We start from the raw sequence: 22071 nt of genomic DNA, 5'->3' as shown, positions 1-22071 counted from the left end.
TTTCCCCGGACGGGGATCCAAAAGCGCAGGAGTCCCAGCCACCGGACCGAAGATTGAAACTGGACATCAGGCGGCGCGTGAGCTTAATTAAATCAATCATGTTAATTTATTTAAATATTCAAATTGGGGTCCCACCATCGCCAGTAATATTGGGCCAGGCCCTCCCGGCGTCAGGGTGCATGGCGGCCCTCTCTTGGAGGCATTTCCACCCCACCCACCACCCGCCCCTTCCCCACCCACACCCTCCAGCCCCCGACCACAAAACCTAATGTTGGAGGTTTAGTAAAATGCAGCCCAGAGAAAGTGAGACAGGAAGAAGAAATTATAGATGGGGAATAAGAGAGGAAGAGAACAACATATTTTTACAGTGTCTTTAACATAATAAAACATCCCAAGAAGTTTCACAGGAACATTACAAAACAAAATAGGACACCAAGCCACAAGGAGACATTAGGTCAGATGACCAAAAGTTTGGTCAAAGAGGTAGGTTTATAAGGAGTGTCTTAAAGGAGGAAAGGGAGGTAGAGAGGGCATTCCAGAGCTTCAAGCCTCGGCAATGGAAGGCGCAGCCACCAATGGTGGAGCGATTAAAATCGAAGATGCTCAAAGAGGCCAGAATTAGAAAAGTGCAGATATCTTGGAATGTTGTGGGGCGAGAGGAGATTACAGAGATAGGGAGGGGCGAGGCCACAGAGGGATTTGAAAATAAGGATGAGAATTTTAAAAATCAAGATGTTGCTTGACTGGGAGCCAATGTCGATCAGCGAGCACAGGGGTGACAGGGAAACAGGACTTGATGCGAGTTAAGACACGGGCAGCAGAGTTTTGGATGACCTCAGGTTTACAGAGGATAGACTGTGGAAGACCAACCAGGAGTGCGTTGGAATAGACAAGTTGAGAGGTAATGAAGGCATGAATGAGGGTTTCAGCTGCAGATGAGCTAAGATAGAGGGCGAAGTCAGGCAATGTTACGGAGGTGGAAATAGGTAGCCTTAGTGATGGCGCGAATATGGTGTTGGAAGCTCATCACAAAATCAAATCTCAGACGAGGCAAGGGAGAGGGATGGAGTTGGTAGTTAGGGAATGGAGTTTGGAACACAGGGACGGAAAACAATGGCTTCCATCTTCCCAATATTTAATTGGAGGATTAAATGAGGGGCACTGATTGATTAGATAGGAAGAAACTTTTTCACTTAGCAGAGGGATCAATAACCAGGGGACATAAATTTAAGGTAAGGGACAGGAGGTTTAGAGGGGATTTGAAGAAAATTTTTTTCACCCAGAGGGTGGTTGGAATCTGGACCACACTACCTGAAGGGGTGGTAGAGACAACGTTTAAGAAGTATTTAGATGTGCACTTGAAACACCATAGCATACAAGGCTACGGGCCAAGTGCTGGAAAATGGGATGAGAATAGATAGGTGCTTGATGGCCGGCACAGACACGATGGGACAAAGCACCTGTTTCTGAGCTGCATAACTCTATGACTATGTGAAAACTAATGCTGTGCATTCGGATGATGTAGATGCGAATTAGGAGAGGGCCAAGAATAGCTCCTTGGGGGACATCAGAGGTAACGGTGCAGCAGCTGGAAGAGAAGCCATTGCAAGTGATACTCTGGCTACAATGAAGAATGGAACCAGGCGACAGCATTCCCACCCAGCTGGATGACAGTGGGAGGAATTGGAGGACGACGTTTGTGGTCAACCCTGTCAAAGGCTGCAGGACAGTTCAGAAGGACGAGGAGGGAGAGTTTACCTTTGTCACAGTCGCATAGAATGACTTCCAATAAGAGCTGTTTCATTACTGCGGCAAGACAGAAACTTGATGGAGGGATTCAAAAATGGAGTTCCAGAAAAGGCGGGAAGAGATTTGGAAGGCGACAACAGAGTCAAGGACTTGAGTGAGGAAAGGTGGCACATCAAAGATTAATCGGCAAGATAAGGGTTCATGATATTGGGGGTAATATATTAGCGCAGATAGAGGATTGGTTAACAGACAGGAAGCAGAGAGTGAGTATAAATGAGGCATTTTCAAACTGGCAGGCAGTGAATAGTGGGGTTCCGCAAGGATCAGTGCTGGAGTCTCAGCTATTTACACTCTATATTAATGACTTGGATGAAGAGACAGAGAATAATGTATCTAAGTTTGCTAATGATACAAAGCTTGATGGAAAGGTAAGCTGTGGGGAAGATGTAGAGGCTGCAAAGAGATATAGACAGGTTAAGTGAGTGGACAACAAGCTGGCAAATGGAGTATAATGTAGGGAAGTGTGAAGTTGTTCACTTTGATCATAAAAATAAAAAAGCAGAATATTTTTTAAAAGGTGTGAAACTGTTAAGTGTTGATCTTCAGAGAGACTTGAGGGTACTCAAACAAGGAACGCACAAAGTTAACATGCAGGTGAGGCAGGCTATTAGGAAGGCGAATGGCATGTTGGCCTTCATTGCAAAGGGATTGGAGTACAGGAATGAAGAAGTCTTTCTAAAATAGTACAGGGCTTTGGTGAGACTGCACGTGGAATATTGTGTACAGTTTTGGTCTCCACATTTACAAAAGGATATACTTGCACTGGAGGCAGTGCAGCGAAGATTTACTAAATTGGTGCCTCGGACGAGGGGGTTGTCCTATGATGAGAGGCTGAGTAAATTGGGCCTATATTCTCTGGAGTTTAGAAGAATGAGAGGCAATCTAATTGAGACATCCAAGATTCTGAAAGGCCTTGATAGGTAGATGCTGAGAGATTGTTCCCACTGGTCAGGGAATCTAGAACACGAGAACACAGTCTCAGGATAAAGGGTCAATCATTCAGGACTGAGATGAGGAGAAATTACTTCACTCAAAGGGTTGTGAATCTTTGGAATTCTCTACCTCCAGAGGGTTGTGGATGCTTCATCATTGAATACATTTAAGGCTGGGATAGATAGATTTTTGGTCTTGCACGGAATCAAGGATTATGGGGAGCGGGCAGGTAAGTGGAACTGAAGCCCAAGATCAGCCATGATCGTACTGAATGCCAGAGCAGGCTCGATGGGTCATATGGTCTACTTCTGCTCATATTTCTTGTGTTCTTGTGAAAGGGAGGTTGGAGATGAGATGGTAGTTTACAAGGACGGTGGTGTCAAGGATTTTTTTTTCCTGAGGAGAGGGGTGATGACAGCAGATTTAAAGGAGAGAGGGACAACACCTGAACAGACAGAACCCTTAAAAATATCGGCTAACATGGGGACCAGGAGGGGAAGCTGGGTGGTCAGCAGTTCAGTGGGAATTGGATTGAAATGAGCTCAGAGGGCATGAGGGGAAATAGGAGAGAAAATAGAGAAAAATGTGAGGTCAGGGCTAAGACAGGGGGGAGCTATAGAGGCATTTTGGCCAGATAGGCTATTGGAAGGGTGGGACGTCGCAGAGGCAGCTGACTGGATGGTCTTGGTCTTAGTGACAAAGTCCATGAGCTCCTCACACTTATTGTTGGAGGCGAGGGTAAAGGAGATGGGGGAGAGGGGTTTAAGGCGGCAGTTTGCAGTAGAGCAAAGAAGCCGGGGATTACCTTTGCATTCCAGGATGATCCTGGAATAGTGAACAATTTTTGCAGATGAGAGGAGGATAGTGTTATACGTAGTCCAGCCAAATTTGGCAGTGGATGGCTATACCAGTTGTCCGCAAATCCTTTCAAGTCTGCATTCCTTCAATTTAAGGGAGCGGAAATGAAGGCTATACCCAGGGTGAGAGAGAATAACGATTTTATTAGGGTGCGGTTGAGCAAATCAGTAGCTGCAGAAATGTTTTGGTGAACAGAGGGTCAAAGGCTAAACAGTTGGGATTTTGAAAGTGCAGTTGTAAATGAATTCAGGGATACAGGAGATAGGAGTGGGGCGTGGAAGGCGGATGTACGTGCTGAGTGATACAAAGAAGTGATCCGAAATGGCCTTATCTGTAATTGATATGATGGAACTAGCACGACCATGTGAGATGGCAAGGTCAAGGGGCTGGCCGTGAATATGGGTTCAGTTGGGGAGTTTAGAGAGAGAGAGAGATTTAGGGAGGATAAGAGGGCAGTTATTTTATTTCAGATTTCCAGTATCTGCAGTATTTTGCTTTTATTATATTATTGCATTTATATAGAGCTTTTCACAACCTCAAGACACCCCAAAGCACTTCATAAGGCAATGAAGTACTTTTAAAGTTTAGTCATTATTATAATGTCAGAAAACCCGGCAGTTAATTTATGCACAGCATTAGTGATGTTAGTTGAGGGACAGGATACTGGGAGAGCTCCCCTGCTCATCTCAAAGAACAAATACATCCTTGTAGGACTCTTACTTAATAGTCTCCAAGCACAAATTACCAATCCCAACTCTATTATTAGGTGGTGGCTAACACCAGTCTATACCAATTTCCAGGATTACTTTTGAATTACACTGAAAATAGTTCAAACAGTAAAACATCATATCATGTAAGCATCAGATGAAAGAGAAACAAAAAAAAACTGAATCTAAAATAGTTTCTTACCCTTCTATTGAGTGCTGTCTTACTGCCAAGTTTGGTCAATTCCCCTAAACTGTGCTGTGAAAGTTTTCGATCATTATCTTCATGCCAACCTGCAGCACAGTAGCAAAGACTGTTGAAACTTACTTATACTCCTAGAGCATCTGCAACACAGCTAGAATGATCAGGAAATATATATTGTAAATTTCAAGTTACTGACTATATTCTTACTTGTACAGTCTGAGTTTCCAACATCTCCATTAGATGGCACTGCTGCAAAGACTTTCTTTGTACTACTAAGCCCACGACTGTTTAGATAAACAGGCAGATGGACTATATTCCTCATATAGTCATGTCCATTTATATTAGAGTCTCTTAAAACACTGTTCAGATTTTGATTGATAGCCTTTATGATGATATGTGGATCACTGGCAAAAATGGCAATAAAGGGACCTTTCGAAAACAGAACACGTACCTAAAAAAGAATTATAATAGTAAAGTTGACATTTAAGACAGAAAACTCAAGGACCCGATATACTATCTTACAAGTACTGATGCATGCCCATCCCTTTATAATTTGAAAGACTATCAAACTCTTCTAACAAAAACTCCAACTTTTCAAAATTTTTTCATATTTGTAGCCCCCATATCAGCGAGCATTCTAGCAAATCTGTTATATATTACTTATTGTTTCAACATCCTTCCTATAATGTGCAACCCAGAACTCCACATGGAGTACTCCAACTGTAGTCTTACTAAGGTTCATCACTATTCGAAGATTTTTCGGCCCTTCCACATCACTCAACTTCCCCCCCCCCTTATTCAAGTATAATCATTACTTTTTCAACTAAAATGTACCTCTCACAGTTACTGACATTGAAACCCATTTGCCACTTTTCTGCCATTCCCACCATCTTATCAATATCTCCTTGCAACATGCAATCAGAAAAGTACAGCACACAAGGTGGTCATTCAGCCCATCGAGTCTGCACGAGCTCTTTCAAAGAACAATCCAGTTCGTTCCACTCCCCGCTTTTCCTCACATCCCTGCAACTTTTTTTTCAATTCTCTTTTGAAAGCTATTATTGAATCTGTTTTCACCACCCTATCAGGCAGTGCATTCTAAATCATAACCCCTCGTTGCGTTAGAAAAGATTTTCCTCATGTCACCTCTGGTTCTTTTGCCAATCGCCTTAAATCTGTGCATTATCCACCCTTCAGCCCCTGGAAGCAGTTTCTTGTCACTTACTCTATCTAGACCCTTCATGCTACTAAACACTTCTATCAAATCTTCTCTCAGCCTTCTCTGTTAACTAATCTCTTCCCTACCATCTCTAAATCCTTCCTAAACTGTGGAGCCCAGAATTGGACACAATACTTCAGCTGGAATAGTTGTACTGTATCCCTCTATTTATAAAGTCCAGGATCCCATATTCTTCAACTGCTTAGTTAACTTGTTCTCAAAGATTTGAGCACAAACACACCCAGGTGCCTCTGCTCATACATCCCCTTTAAAATTGTACCATTTAGCTGGTACTGTCTCTCCTCATTCTCTCCATCAAATTGTATCACCTCACACTTTACTGTGTTGAATTTAACTGTCATGTGTCCATCCGTTCCACCAGCCAGTATGCATTCTCTTGAAGACCATCACAATCATCTTCACTATTTACTGCACTTTCAAGTTTCACATCATCTGCAATCTTCAAAATTGTGCCCTTTACCCTCAAGTCCGAGTTATTAATGCATAACAATAACAGCCGTGGTCCTCGTACTGAATCCTGAGGAGCTCCATTGTACTATACTCTCAAGTCTGAAAAACATCCATTCACCACAACTCTCTGTTTTCTATCTCAACCAATTTGGTATCCATGGTGCTATTGCCCCTTTTATCCCTTGGGCTTCATTTGTGCTAACAAGCCTATTACGCGGTACTTTATCAAACGCCTTTTGAAAGCCTATATATAAATTGCACTGCCCTCATCCACCCTCTGTTACCTGAACAAAAAACTCAAATCCGTTTAGTCAAACACGACTTGCCCTTAACAAATCTGTGCTGGCTCTCCTTTATTAGTCCATGCTTGCCCAAGTATCTATTATATGCCCACTTTTTCTGCTTCAGCCTACTCTAACTCCTTCGTCATCCAGGGAACTCTAACTTTGACTGTCTTCCCTTTCCCACTGTGGAAATATACCTAGACTGTACTCAAAACTGTAAAAAGGACGCTCATTGTTCCATTTTGTTTCTGCCTGTGTGCCAATTTCTTGTTCCACTTTACTTTGACTAGCTCACTCATCTTTCTAAATTAAGTCCCAAGCCCCTTTGATTCCTTTGTTTTTGTACTAACCTTTTTCCTTCGCATCTGCAGCTAAAACCTCATCACTTCTTCAGAAGTGCTAACCTACATTTAGCACATCTAGTTCATTACTCATAACTATATCCCTTGAAGGTATAGAAACATACTTCTTGAGGAAGGAGCCCTACACACATTTTAGGAATTCTATTCCTTTTTCTCGGTTTACTCCCTCCCTATCCCAATTCATGAGTGGGTATTTAAAATCTCAAAATAATTTTGTTATTCTTACTCTTCTTTGCTATGTGTACAGCTTTCCTCTTCAATTTTCATTCCACAATACAACCCCACTAATGTTTAAAAAAAAATCTTTGATCCCTAACTATGCTGACTCTGTCTAAACCTCTATTTTCTGCACATCAGTTCTTCGACAGTATGTATGCATGCTTAGGGAGTTGTGAGCAATATGCATATAATTTGAAATATGTCATGTAATAATTGCAGCATGCTTGGGAAGAACAGGTGACTTTAGACCTTCTGGTTTCCGAAGCTCTCCATTACTGGTGTTTTCCTTGCATCATGTCTGGGTTTGTGGTAAATTAACTGATAAGAGATTGATTGTTATGATTAGTCAGCGAGTCCATTATCATTACAGCATGCAACTACTAGGTAGAAGGCAAACTAGATGGACTATGGTTATTTTTCATCTCGCAAGTCCTTTGTCCTGATACTTCAACAATATTACCATTCTTATTTTATCTATTCTGCCCTCCTAAAATACTATGACCCAATTTTTTTCTATTCCTGGCAAGTCTGGAGCTCAGTTTCCATTAGTCCTATTAAATCTACATCTACTTATGAAAGAACTGCTTCTGATTCTCCCAGTTTATTTCCCACACCAAGCAAAGTAATACATGCACTATTTTTGTTAGTATTTAACCCTACTTTTCCCTCTTTTTTTGACCCAGCTAACATCATGCTCCTTTATCTCAATTTTTTTTCCTGCTTATTAACTCTATTTAATTTTACCCCTTTCCTCCCTTCATCATTTCTGCCTATTACCTTTGTTTATTTCTTTTTTCCCTTCTATATTTACCTCATCTACTTCTACCTGGTCTATTTGCTCTTTCTGATTACTTTCCTTTTTGGGCCCTTCCCTTTCCTGTTAAAAATGTGTCTTTACTTCCCTATTTATTCACTATGCCAGTTCATAACAGGAAGGGAGGCCTTGCTGATCTCAAGTTAGGAGCACAAGTGAGTTTAAAAACCTAACAATTCCATTAATAATTATTGGTATTAAAAATAAAACTGATGGCAAAGATCACTAAATTTTGCAACAAAATGCATTTACTTTATCTAATATTTGGTTTTGTATAAACAATATTGGAAACTTTATTTCATTCTTTTGTTTTCTTTCAGCATTTGTGGTATCTCGTACTCATGCCATTTTGTGTAGAAGAAACTACTCTACATAACTTATAGCTTTCTCAGCTAGGCACTAAAAGTTCCATCTTGCAAACTCCATGACTAAAAACCACCGTTTGGACATCTGGAGCATGCAAAGGTGACTTTTTAAAAAAAAAATTGAAGCTATTTAAAGTACACATTAACACATACACTTTACGAAGACATTATACATTTTGATCAATGGTGCATACGGGAGGAACGCATCAACACATCCAGCTTTCTTGACATAACTGTCTGTGCACTGGGAACATTGTGGGTGCTTGTTTGGTCTTGGTTTCTGGAGTTTAGTGATGGCTCAAGATGGCGATGCAGGCCCTCCACATTTGTGGTCATAGTGGTTGAGCTCACTGCCCTTCAGAGTAATTGAATGAGGTGCCATGCTAGCAGAGGAGTAATCTGAATCAAGAATGTTTCCAAGAATGGGCCCAGACTGCTTGGTATTTCCATATTTCCAGGCAGAGGGCTGCTAGCACTCATCCATGATTAACACGTCCCTCAGTTTCATCTAAAGCTGGCGCAGTAGGGTGGCACAGTTGGGCAGTAGGGCGGCACAGTGGCGCAGTGGTTAGCACCGCAGCCTCACAGCTCCAGCAACCCGGGTTCAATTCTGGGTACTGCCTGTCGGAGTTTGCAAGTTCTCCCTGTGACCGCGTGGGTTTTCGCCGGGTGCTCCGGTTTCCTCCCACAGCCAAAGACTTGCAGGTTGATAGGTAAATTGGCCATTATAAATTGCCCCCAGTATAGGTAGGTGGTAGGGGAATATAGGGAAGGTGGGGACGTGGTAGGAATATGGGATTAGTGTAGGATTAGTATAAATGGGTGGTTGATGGCTGGCACAGACTCGGTGGGCCGAAGGGCCTGTTTCAGTGCTGTATCTCTAAATAAATAAAAATAAAAAAAATAAAAATAAACGTTTGTGAGGACAGCTGCATTTCTTCATGGGTGCCCTCCTCAGCACTAAACTGCATCCCAGCGGACTCCCAGACTGTTCTCCAGATTGGCTAGAAGCAGTGGTAGATAAGCGCCCTTCTGTTCACAAATCCTTAAGTGCAAAACTGTTCTTTAAAAAATTTCCGTTATGGTACAAGCGCAAGAAATGTTGCCAAATATGCAAAAGTAAATTACATTGAATGGGGAATATGGGTAAATCCTTGGTTGCATAAGCAAGCTGCATTGTGAATTTCGAAGTTTGCTCATATCCAGAACTATCACCATTGAAATAAACTTTAGGTCTTAATTACAAATAAAACTGTTATTCAAATTGATTTTCCCTGTGCAGTGTTATTTGGCTTAATACATCAATTAAATGAAGATTAAAACAGCACGTTTTATAACGTTCACTCAAGGATCTCCTGTGGCATTGCTGGCTGGGGAGCAGAGCCAGAGTAATCATGACAGGACAAGGCAGGAAACAAATTGAACATTTTAATGATGAGTTGGAATGGCTAGTGTGGGGTCAGCTGTTTACTGGGCTCTGAGAAAATGCATGCATCAAGTAGGGGACAATGCACTCAGTTTTCCAACTACGAAAATTGGACAGACCTTCCACAAGGGTACTCTAAGTCAGCAGCAGAATATTTTTCTTTAAAAGGACACAAGTATAATTTTCTCCATCACGAGAGTCAGCTACTCTATTCAACTACACAACTGGCTTAAGGCCAGATCAAAATCAGAATATCAGATGGTCAGAATGCCCCACTCAGAAGATACTTTTTTTCAAGAAACCAAAGACAAGAAATGAGCACTTGCTATTTTCAAATTTGTCACACCTTCATGGAAGCTTGGAAAATATTAAGAGGCAAGGCTGAGCTGAACAAAGCAAGTGCCAGCAAAGAAGTAAAACCCAAACCTGTGGCAAGTAGTTTCTGCAGATGTCATTTCCTTTGCTAGATAGGAGACACCTTAGGTGCTCTCTAGTCTCCTTTAAGCAACTTTGATGATTTCTTTTGCTAAAAGCGAAGACTATTAACTTTGGGAAACAGAACACTGTTCCACTCTTTACAATTCTAGCCGAGCAATGACAGAGACCAGACACAAGGTACGGCTTCCTCTATTTGATTGAAATTCCTTGAACAGCACTTCCTATTGTACTAGCATTACATTTCCATTTCCACTTAATTTTCTCTCGGCACAAATCAATTTTAAACAAATTAGTGCAAATTACAAGCAGTATTGTGCTGCAACTTTACAATCATTAAAAACATTAAAACTATCGTATCTAATTCGACATGGTCATTAACAACCTGCAAAATGAGGTACGACTTTTTGTCAATCAGCCTGGATTGGATTCCAATTCAGATCCCAGAGGTGAAGGCCAATGCACTAATTGATTTTGAATACATCTCATTTAAAGTAAAAGATTGAAAGAGGCATCAGAAAAACAAAAAATGCACATAAATATAATTTTTTGCATAAGAGCTTAATAAGAGAATACACATTCTAACTACAAGAGGATATTTGCCTGGAAGGTGAGTAATGTGGTTGGGAAAGTGCTAGGAACAAAAGTTACAGGGTTACTTAGTAATAAAACTTTAGAACAGAACAAGTTCTGTTAGCATATTCGTAATGTCTCAATTTCAGCTGTGGCAGTGTTTTTTCAACTGTGCATTAAGACAACGATTCTTTAAAAACTGATGATAGACAAGACTTTTAATCAGGGTTTGTTATTTCCTCATCTAATTTGCCTCCCTAACCCATTCTTGTCTGAAGACACTAACTTTCATGCTTGCATATAATTCCTCCAGCTGTTTATTCAAGTAGTCATTCTTCATACATCAACATTGAGCATCAGTGGACTATTTAAATAAGGAGGGCATCAGAGCCAAACTTAATCCAATTCTCAACTGGTGTTAACACGCATGCTCCTTCAACAGGAGTTGCTAGATAGAAATCTTGACAAATTTTGTATTTCACTAGACGACAGACAATAAAATCAGGTAGCTTATCACAGACCATGGACTTGAAATGTCCTGATCTCATGGGCTGAATTTTTAAAGCTCAACATCAAGGATGGCGTGGCGCACGCGCAAGATATTTTGCGCGGTGGCTCATGAACATGGAGGAGGCATAAGGACTGCCCTTGATGACAGAGGGGGTAGGCGCTCCATCCCCAGCAATGTCGTCCGGCGCCATGACGCAGGCGCCATTTTTAAAGGGCTTCAAGCCCTTCAGAGATTTAAATCTTTCAAGGTCCCGCTATCCAAAAAATAAAATTAAACTTTTAATTGAACTTTGAATCCCCTCTCCCACCCCCCCAATAAGTAATCAATATGTAAATTGCCCTCACATCAAAAAAAAATATTTTCGACCCCCGAACTTCATAAACTTTGACCCTCAACCCTTTCCCACTATCCCCGCAACCAGTGGGAACAGTTTTCCCTGCTCCCTGCCCCCCCCCCCCCACCCTGAAAACTTCAGTCCTCCCCCAAACCCACCAGTGTTTATGTCTCAGATCTCCGAATGGATATCCAAAGGCGTGGGAGTTCCGGCATCTGGCCAGAATATCAGTGTGGGACAGCTGTTGGGACGAGGCAAGTGATTATTCATTCATTAACATTTATTTGACTATTTAAATTAAAGTTCCATCGTCGAGCGACGGGCGGGCGGCCATGAGGCCTTGCTGCCGCCTGTAAAATGGGGCAGGGCCTTCCCGGTGTCCAAGCCCATGGCTGGCCTCTCCGAGAAGTATTTGCTGGCCCCCCCGTCACAACCCCCAATGTTGGGGGGCTGGTAAAATTCAGCCCCATGTCTCATTATCACACCATGAGATCTCACCCACTGAACAATTAGAAATGAACAAAGAACATGGTGGCCATTTGGGATCACTTTCACGATCAATATATAATGGACTGGATTTTGTGGTCAGGTGCAAATGTACAGTACTCACTGTTCGTTGCATTTACATTTGACTACAGACTTTCTATGGGGACTAGACAGTGATTTTGTGGTAGTTAGAGAGCCGAAACTGTGCATGCCCCTCGAAAGGGTATCTGGGGCCTGTGTGAATAGGGCAAGAAATGGCGTGTTTCCTCAAAAATTCAGACTGAAGAATCCTCAAGCATGTAGAGTCTAAACCAGTGTAAGTTAGAATATTTAATTCAATATAAAATCATGTACTGAAAGTAAAATTAAAAGATGGAGAGAAAAAAGTAAAACACTTCAGTTTTTAAAAAAATCAACAAGAATTAAAACTGGAAGGAATAAGACTTCGCACTTGTACAAGTAAATTTTCAATGCCAAAGAGGTTGTTTGACAGTTATTAAGATTTACTGCACTGTTAAAAATTCACTTACACTTGAATGGACAATCTTTTGCTGGCACGGTTAGTGGGCAACCTCAACTTCATGCCATTGCATATATGTGAATCCCAAGACTCTTGGCAAGGTACTGGTGTAGCGAAACTTGTGGAGGAGCAGGGGAAAAAACTTAAAAGAAAAATCGAATAGTATCTTCCTGATTCCCACGTTTAACTGTACATTTGCAGATGCCAGAAGTTGTTGTCCTATTTACACCATAATAATGGTGAGCATCAATAGCTTCAACATTATTGTTTGCATGCAATCCAGGATAATGTAAACAAGCTTTTAGGTTCAATAGTGTAGCTCTATTGAAATTATTGCTGCGTTCACACTGGAGGCATCATCTAATACAATTATAATAGAACTGAACACAAGCAAAAAGCGCTGATTAATAAAGGACCATTAAATTTAGTTTGTATCAAAGGTTGCCATACAGTTGCATTGTGAAGGGTTTTGTTAATGCATAGGTAGTGGCGATTGAAAAGTTACTTACTGTGTCTAGCATCTGCAGGACTTTATCTTGCTCACATGCATCCAATCCATCAATAACAACCACAAGTCGCGTTTGATTCTGAGTAAAGCCATCAATAGACTTGGCCATCCGGGCCATGAGCTCCACTTCATTCTTTAGAACCTTTTAAAACAAATAGACAGTGTTTTTCCACCAAAAAAAATTCTATCATTATAAATGAACTGCTAGTACTAAGGACATTTTTCCTATATCTAGTTCTGAGTTGGGAAGAACTGAAACAAGTCAAATTAAATGAAAATTATATATCCACTCAAGTTCATCCATACTTTGGTTGCACAAAAATGCTGTAGCCAGAAAAGTATTTTCTTTCTACTACTCTTCCCTCTCAAAGGCACAAAATCAAGTTGAGTTAAGGCTTCACAGGGCCTGCCCTGGTAACCTTCCAGTACATCTCTCAAGTGAGCATTCTTCATGTGCCAGCTTAGACAGTGAGTGCCATTAAACTATTTGCCAAGGAGGGTAATTTAACTGACCCTGATCCAGTTTTCATCTAATATCCATTTACAAACTCTTTCCAACAGGGGGCATTGGATAACAACCAGGAGTGGAGATTGGTTAATTTTCCTAACTTCAGTGCTCCAGAGCCAAGTAAAGTTTTACTACTGTTAATGCGCAACTCTCTCTCCCCCAACCCTTCCAGTGAGATCAAATGGCTCAGCAATGACAAGGATCAAACCAGAGATCTTCTGGCTTGCATGTCATTGCCACCCTAGGCAGTACCTTTGGCCATTAGACCTTGAAGCATGCTCACCTAGATTTGTTTTTAAACCATGAAGTCTGATTTCAAAGAAGGTTTAAAAAGCAGATCCTCGTTTTATTCAATAAAATAGGCTTTTCAACACTGGTCATAGGCCCAATGGCCTCCTTCTGTACTGTCATTCGATAATATCCATAGCATCATTTGTTACCACTTATTCACTATATGTGTAAGCTTGGCTCAGTAGATACAACGGTAGCCTCTAGATTACCAGGTTGCAGCTCAAGTTTGAGCACAAAATATAGACAAACACACCAATGAGTATTGAAGGAGTGCTACTTGCTAGAAGTGCAGTAACTTCAATTGAGACATTCAATAAGAGGTCCTCGCTGTCCATTTCAATGGATGCTAAAGATCCCACGGCATTGTTCAAAAAGAGCTGGAATCATCTCTCAAGCAATACACCTAAAAATAGATCAACTTGTCACTCATTTCATGGCTGTTTGGGCCATTCCTGGAGCAAAATGGTTGCTGCATTTGTATGCTTAATAGCTCAATTTTTGTACAAAGTGCCCGGAGGTATTTGGGCATGAAGGTTGACATTTGACTGCAAGTATTTTTCTTCCAAATTAAATTACTACTGCAAATGCTCCAACAAGGTATCTCTCTACTCAAAATGGACTCCCACACAGATAAAACACATAAGTGACAATCAGGCAGTGAACAAATCTGTTACTGGCATAAATGTTACAATATTCAGAAATAACATTTCTGAAAACATCAATGCTAAGCCAATGTCTAATTTCACTCAATTAAAACAGTTTGCAAGACAGGCACTTTAAAAAAAAAAGTGCAAACAGTGTAACCTGCAAATCATGGTCAAAATGAAATATACAGCGAACTTAAATACTTTAATATGCAGATTTACAGATTGGATTCAAGGACTGAGTCAAGCCTCAAAAGAAACCAACTTTCTTTTTAAAAAAAAAAAGGCCAGCAGCTACAATAATATTCATACTTAAGCTTCCTCAAGAGGATGAAGGAAAGAAACTGGCTAGGGAATGCACACACTGTAACAGGATCAACTATGTGGCAGGTTTTAAGAATATGGATATAGTAGTGGAGGGTTATGTTATTGTGCTAGTAATCCCGAGGCCTGGACTAATGATCCATGGCAATTGAGAACCTAAATTCAGTTTTTCTTTTAAAATCCAGAAATAAAAAGCCAATACCAGTGAAGTGACCATGAAGCTGTAGGATTATCATGAAAACCCAATGGTTCACTAATGCCCTTAACCTGGTCTGGCCTATATGTCTCTAGTCCCACGCCAATGCAGTTGACTCTTAACTGGCCCCTGAAGTAGCCTAGTAACCTACTCATTTGTATTAAAATTGAGCAACTGGGGATGGGCAATAAATACCAGCCTTTCCAGCGACATTCAGAAATTAATTAAAAATAATTCTGAAGACATTGTGCACTATTTATTTGGCGATAGGGATGATTCAGAAAGAAAAGGCAATAATAAATGAAATAACTAAAAAATGTACATGAGGCATTCACAAACTTCAACCCCCTAAATGTTAATTTTTTTTCATATTACACATATAGAATACTTACTTTCATAAAACCTTCAGGCTTTAGCTTGTGAAGTTTTGAAGCTGCTCGTAAAACACGTTTTCGCTGAGAGTGAAGGACAGAATCTAGAACCTGCCACCATGTGTGGCAGTTAAGAACGAGTGCCAGACCAATGATACAAGCAATAGATATCAAAATGGCATTTACAGTCAGGTGTTCCTTATCTGCTTTGAAGATGGCCAGTAGCAAGACGCCAGCAACGAAGCAGCCCAAGATAAAAATAAAGATAACAAACGAAGGGATACAGCAGGTCTTTTTCCATTTCTTCACTCCTTTTTTACCTTTAAAAATACAAACCAATATCACTGTTTTTCATAAATCTTAATTTTTGTAATATTAATGCTTTTCAAGAACTATACACAATGTGTATAGTCCACACAAACAAATAATACATTGTACCCCATTCATTTCATCACAATTTACCTTCAATACTTGAATTTCTCATTGGTAATCCTCTTAATCCAGCTAAGTAAGTACACAGAATTCAATGGTTGGTCAATAATGAATGTATAAAACTGATTTGAAATTCACGACTAGAACAATGGACAAAGAACATGTGAAACACTATGGCTTGGAGTTTCTGCTTGGTTTCGGTCCAGATATCACAGCAGATACAGATGGAAACGACTGAAATAGTGCAAAAGATTGCAGAATTTAAAATGTGAGTTAAGCCCTCAACCACTTATGCTCAAGTTTTTACAGTCACTTACACTGGTTCAAGTTAACTCCTCTGAAGCAAGCCCACCCACAAAACTGGCTATGGCCCCAGACCGACAATTGTGCCCGTTTGGGGTGGTCATCACAAGCACTCGTAGTCACATTAATCCATTGTTAATGAGCTGCAGTGACCAGCAACCAACTAAAGTCTCACTCAGGTCTGTTTCTCATACTAATGTTACAATTACTTTAAATTCAGTTTAAATGAATTCAAATTCAGTCAAGTGTTCTTCCCTTGGTACATAAGACCTGTGACCAGCAGTCAATTAAAACCACTGACTGGCCTGTTTCTTCAGCTGCAGCAATTACTTGGAATATATTTTCAGTTTAAATTAGTTTTAATTCACTAATCTTGAGGCCCTATTGGCCATGTTCCAGTCAATAATCAATTACGCTGCTCGATTGTGCTAATTCATGGGAACTTTTATATTTGGGCATATGAAAATTAGTTTGTGCAGAAACCTGAACATAACTGCGCCTCAGCAAAACCAGAGCATTTGGGCACATTTGCTTGATTGCGTCCCGAGCAGAATTGCCAGGCCTAATTTTGACACTGTGGGTAATCCCCCCGCCCAATCTCCCACCATTTCAGCTGTAGACTGATAACACCGCCCAAGAAACGGTGTAAACAGCTGAAAACGGCCATTTACAACCAATTCTCGGGGAATCCAACTACTCTCCAAGGGATGTTATGGTAGTTTTGAAGAAACCTTGCAAAATTTCTAGGTCAATCTTTTTATTTGGCTCATTTGTCCATGCAAATGTGACAAAGTATATTGCTGCAAGAGTACAAAGTGATTTGAGTCTCACACTGAGTTCAAACAAAAATAACCGTTCAAATTAATTGATCTGGTTTATACTGTATTGGACACAAAGGCAAACTAAATAAGTTTTTTGACATAAAACAAACATACAAAAAAAAAACTGCTGAGTACAGCAACACATCATAATTCGTAAAATATCAATCATTTGAGGAATACATTGATTCACAAGCACATGTAAAACATGACTGCATGATATGCACATTTTAAATTAGTCTTCTGTACCAATTGATCCTGGATCGACTGACACCAACTACAGAACTCAACAATGAAAGAAGAATATGAATGCTGAAGAAAATGGTCAGTTAATACAACATGAATCAGAGAAATCTATTAAAACAACAATTCTTAAACATTTTAAATGTCACTAGTTTTCGAAATATCAGTACTGCATGTAGAGTGTTTCTCATGAAACAAAATAAACTAGCATGAAAATGATGAAATATTACACAAGTTACACTTTAAATAGCTGAATGGATATTGCTTTATCCATTCAATGGCTCTGCTTCCTGGCCTGTACTGTGGACTTCCTGCAAGTAGCACCACATGTGGTTTACAGATTGTGTATACAGCTCGTCTACCCCAGATGTGGACACAACTGATGATCATAAGGGAATGTCAAAAAAGCTATTATCGTCTAGTGCTAGGCACATGGTTGCTTAGATAACTTCCTGCTCGGAAATCTTTTCTGTATTTTTAATTTTTCTTCCCTTTTTTTTTAAGGTCCCTAGGTTTCAAAGTGTATCATTCCCTAAAAAGTTGACCAGAATTACTTGAAATTGAAATAAAAACAGAAAATGCTGGAAATACTTAGGTGGTCGGGCAGCATCTGCAGAAAGAGAAAAAGAGTTAATGTTTTGGGTTGATGACCTTGCATTAGAACTGGAAAAAGTTAGAGACATGTAATGAGTTTTAAGCAGTACAGAGACAGGGAAAAGTTGAGACGGGGTGGGTGGGGGAGAGGAAGAACAAAAGAGAAGGTCTGGGGTATGGTGGAATGCAGGAGAGATTAAATGATAAAAGGGATGATGGTACAAGGCAGAGGGACAAATAAAGAAACAAAACATGGGTCTAGACGAGGTATAAATGCAAAAAGCAGCTGCTATCCAAAAAAAAGAGGGTCGAAACTACGCTCTGAAATTACTGAACTCATTAAGCCCAGAAGTGCTGAATTGAAAGATGAAGTGCTATTCCTCAAGCATGTGGTGAGCTTCACTAAGTGTAGAAGGCTGAGGACAGAGGGGTCAGAGTGTAAGTGGGTGGTGAATGAAAATGACAGGTGACCGGAAGCTCGAGTTCATGCTTGTGGACTGAATTGAGGTGTTTCACAAAGTGATCACTCTGCATTTGGTCATCTCAATATAGAAAAAAAGGAATTGTGAGCAGCAAATATAGTATACTAAATTGAAAGAAGTACAAGTAAATCACTTTCACCTGGAAGGAGTGTTTGGGGCCTTGGACGGGATGGGGTGAAATTTAAGTGGTATACCAGACTTTAAGGTATGGTGCCTTCCAATTATTTTTTTCCATTTTACCTCATCCATTCAAGCCTCCGCTTGGATTGATCAAAGAGGCCAGCTAAATTTTTGAACTGGTTTTGTGAGCAATTCCTACTGCAAAATGTGTGTTAATATATTGATAATGTTCCATTTATGTCAAAAGTACCCAACTTTTGAAGTTCAATGCTGCAGGTAAAAGCCATTTAAGGCCATGACACGAAAATTGGTGGTGTTGTAAATAGTGAGGAGGAAAGCCTTAGATTACAGGATGATATAGATGGGCTGGTAAAATGGGCAGAGCAGTGGCAAAGGGAATTTAATCCTGAGAAGTGTGAGGTGATGCATTTTGGGAGGACTAACAAGGCAAGGGAATATACAATGTATGGTAGGACCCTAGGAAGTACAGAGGGTCAGAGGGACCTTGGTGTACTTGTCCACAGATCACTGAAGGCAGCAGCACAGATAGATAAGGTGGTTAAGGAAGGCATATGGAATACTTGGCTTTATTAGCCAAGGCACAGAATACAAGAGCAGGAAAGTTATGATAGAGCTGTATAAGACGCTAGTTTGGCCACAGCTGGAGTACTATCTACAGTTCTGGTCGCCATACTATAGGAAGGATGTGATTGCACTGGAGAGGGTGCAGAGGAGATTCACCAGGATGCTGCCTGGGCTGGAGCGTTTCAGCTATGAAGAGAGACTGGATAGACTAGGATTGTTTTCCTTCGAGCAGAGAAGACTGAGGGGAGACCTGATAGAGGTATACAAAATTATGAAGGGCATAGATAGGGTAGATAGGAAGAAACTTTTTCCTTAGCAGAGATGTCAATAACCAGGGGGCATAGATTTAAGGTAAGGGACAGGAGGTTTAGAGGGGATTTGAGGAAACATTTTTCACCCAGAGGGTTAGTTGGAATCTGGAACACAATGTCTGAAGAGGTGGTAGAGGCAGGAACCCTCACAACATTTAAGAAGTATTTAGATGAGAACTTGAAAAGCCATAGCATACAAGGCTAGGGGCCAAGTGCTAGAAAATGTGATTAGAATAGATAGGTGCTTGATGGCCGGCACAGACACAATGGGCCTGTTTCTGTGCTGTAAAACTCTACGACTCTATAAGGAATAGAGCTATATATTCAACTTTTCAGTTGGCATTAAGTTTGGAGGCAAAGTAAATTCTGTAGATGGGAGTAAGAAGTTACAAAGGGACAGAGACAGATTAAACGAGTGGGAAAAACTGTGGCAGATGGAACTCAATGTGGGGGACGTGCGAGGTCATCAATCCACTTTGCATCAAAGACAAACAGAATCAAAATAATTTCTTAATGGCAGAAGAGTAGGAACTGTGCAGGAGGAAAGGCATTTGGATATCCAAATACACGAATGCTGAACAGCACCTGGAGGAAGCACTGAAGGTGGCGAGGGCACAGAACGTACTCTGGGCGGGGGACTTCAATGTCCATCACCAAGAGTGGCTCGGTAGCACCACTACTGACCGAGCTGGCCGAGTCCTAAAGGACATATCTGCTAGACTGGGTATGTGGCAGGTGGTGAGGGAACCAACAAGAGGGGTAAACATACTTGACCTCGTCCTCACCAATCTGCCTGCCGTAGATGCATCTGTCCATGACAGTATTTTTAGCAGTGACCACCGCACAGTCCTTGTGGAGACGAAGTCCCGCCTTCACATTGAAGCTACCCTCCATCGTGTTGTGTGGCACTACCACAGTGCTAAATGGGATAGATTTCGAACAGATCTAGCAATGCAAAACTGGACATCCATGAGGCGCTCTGGGCCATCAGCAGCAGCAGAATTGTACTCAACCACAATCTGTAACCTCATGGCCCGGCATATCCCCCACTCTAACATTACCATCAAGCCAGGAGACCAACCCTGTGTAGAAGAGTGCAGGGGGGCATGCCAGGAGCAGCACCAGGCATACCTCAAAATGAGGTGTCAATCTGGTGAAGCTACAACACAGGACTATCTGCATGCCAAACTGCGTAAGCAGCATGCGATAGACAGAGCTAAGCGATCCCATAAGCAACGGATCAGATCTAAGCTCTGCAGTCCTGCCACTCCAGCCGTGAATGGTGGTGGACAATTAAACAACTAACTGGAGGAGGTGGCCCCACAAATATCCCCATCCTCAATGATGGGGGAGCCCAGCACATCAGTGCGAAAGATAAGGCTGAAGCATTTGCAACAATCGTCAGCCAGAAGTGCCGAGTTGATGATCCATCTCGGCCTCCTCCTGAAGTCCCCAGCATCACAGATTCCAGACTTCAGCCAATTCGATTCACTCCGCGTGATATCAAGAAACGACTGAAGGCACTACATACTGCAAAGGCTATGGGCCCTGACAATATTCTGGCAATTGTACTGAAGACCTGTGCTCCAGAACTTGCTGCATCCCTAGCCAAGCTGTTCTAGTACAGCTACAACACTGTCATCTACCCTGCAATGTGGAAAATTGCCCAGGTATGTCCTGTACACAAAAAGCAGGACAAGTCCAACTTGGCCAATTACCGCCCCATCAACCTACTCTCAATCATCAGTAAAGTGATGGAAGGTGTCATCAACAGTGCCATCAAGCAGCAGTTGCTTAGTAACAACCTGCTCAGTGACGCTCAGTTGGGTTCCGCCAGGGCCACTCAGCTCCTGACCTCATTACAGCCTTGGTTCAAACATGGACAAAAGAGCTGAACTCAAGAGGTGAGATGAGACTGACTGCCCTTGACATCAAGGCAGCATTTGACCGAGTGTGGCATCAAGGAGCCCTAGCAAAACTGAGGTCAATGGGAATCAAGGGGAAAACCCTCCGCTGGTTGGAGTCATACCTAGCGCAAAGGAAGATGATTGTGGTTGTTGGAGGTCAATCATCTGAGCTCCAGGACATCACTGCAGGAGTTCCTCAGGGTAGTGTACTAGGCCCAACTATCTTCAGCTGCTTCATCAATGACCTTCCTACAATCATAAGGTCAGAAGTGGGGATGTTCGCTGATGATTGTACCATGTTCAGCACCATTTGTGACTCCTCAGATACTGAAGCAGTCCGTGTAGAAATGCAGCAAGACCTGGACAATATCCAGGCTTGGGCTGATAAATGGCAAGTAACATTCGCACCACACAAGTGCCAAGCAATGACCATCTCCAACAAGAGAGAATCTAACCATCTCCCCTTGACATTTAACAGCATTACCATCGCTGAATCCCCCACTATCAACATCCCAGGGGCTACCAATGACCAGAAACTGAACTGGAGTAGCCATATAAATACCATGGCTATAAGAGGAGGTCAGAGGCTAGGAATCCTGTGGCAAGTAATTCACCTCCTGACTTCCCAAAGCCTGTCCACCATCTACAAGACTTAAGTCAGGAGTGTGATGGAATACACTTCACTTGCCTGGATGGGTGCAGCTCCAACACTCAAGAAGCTCAACACCATCCAGGACAAAGCAGCCCGCTTGATTGGCACTCCATCTACAAACATTCACTCCCCCATCACTGATGCACAATGGCAGCAGTGTGTACCATTTACAAGATGCACTGCAGCAATGCACCAAGGCTCCTTAGACAGCAACTTCCAGACCCGCGACCTCTACCAACTGGAAGGACAAGGGC

At 41.6% G+C, this 22071-nt stretch overlaps 1 protein-coding gene across 5 annotated transcripts in view; it reads right to left on the bottom strand.

Annotated features, from left to right (window-relative positions):
* LOC137356506 (kinase D-interacting substrate of 220 kDa-like) overlaps positions 1 to 22071 on the bottom strand; it is a 222811-nt gene that overhangs the window by 61760 nt on the left and 138980 nt on the right. For all 5 annotated transcript variants that reach the window (XM_068022406.1, XM_068022401.1, XM_068022395.1 and 2 more), the window contains exons 18-21: positions 15392 to 15690; positions 13038 to 13178; positions 4717 to 4960; positions 4510 to 4598 (exon numbers count right to left, since the gene is read on the bottom strand). In XM_068022406.1, the coding sequence (XP_067878507.1) occupies positions 4510 to 4598; positions 4717 to 4960; positions 13038 to 13178; positions 15392 to 15690 (773 nt within the window). The remainder of the gene's footprint in view (positions 1 to 4509; positions 4599 to 4716; positions 4961 to 13037; positions 13179 to 15391; positions 15691 to 22071) is intronic.

Source organism: Heterodontus francisci, chromosome 3, assembly GCF_036365525.1.
Source record: "Heterodontus francisci isolate sHetFra1 chromosome 3, sHetFra1.hap1, whole genome shotgun sequence".
Lineage (NCBI taxonomy): Eukaryota > Metazoa > Chordata > Chondrichthyes > Heterodontiformes > Heterodontidae > Heterodontus > Heterodontus francisci.
This window is presented reverse-complemented; position numbering and strand designations above follow the sequence as displayed.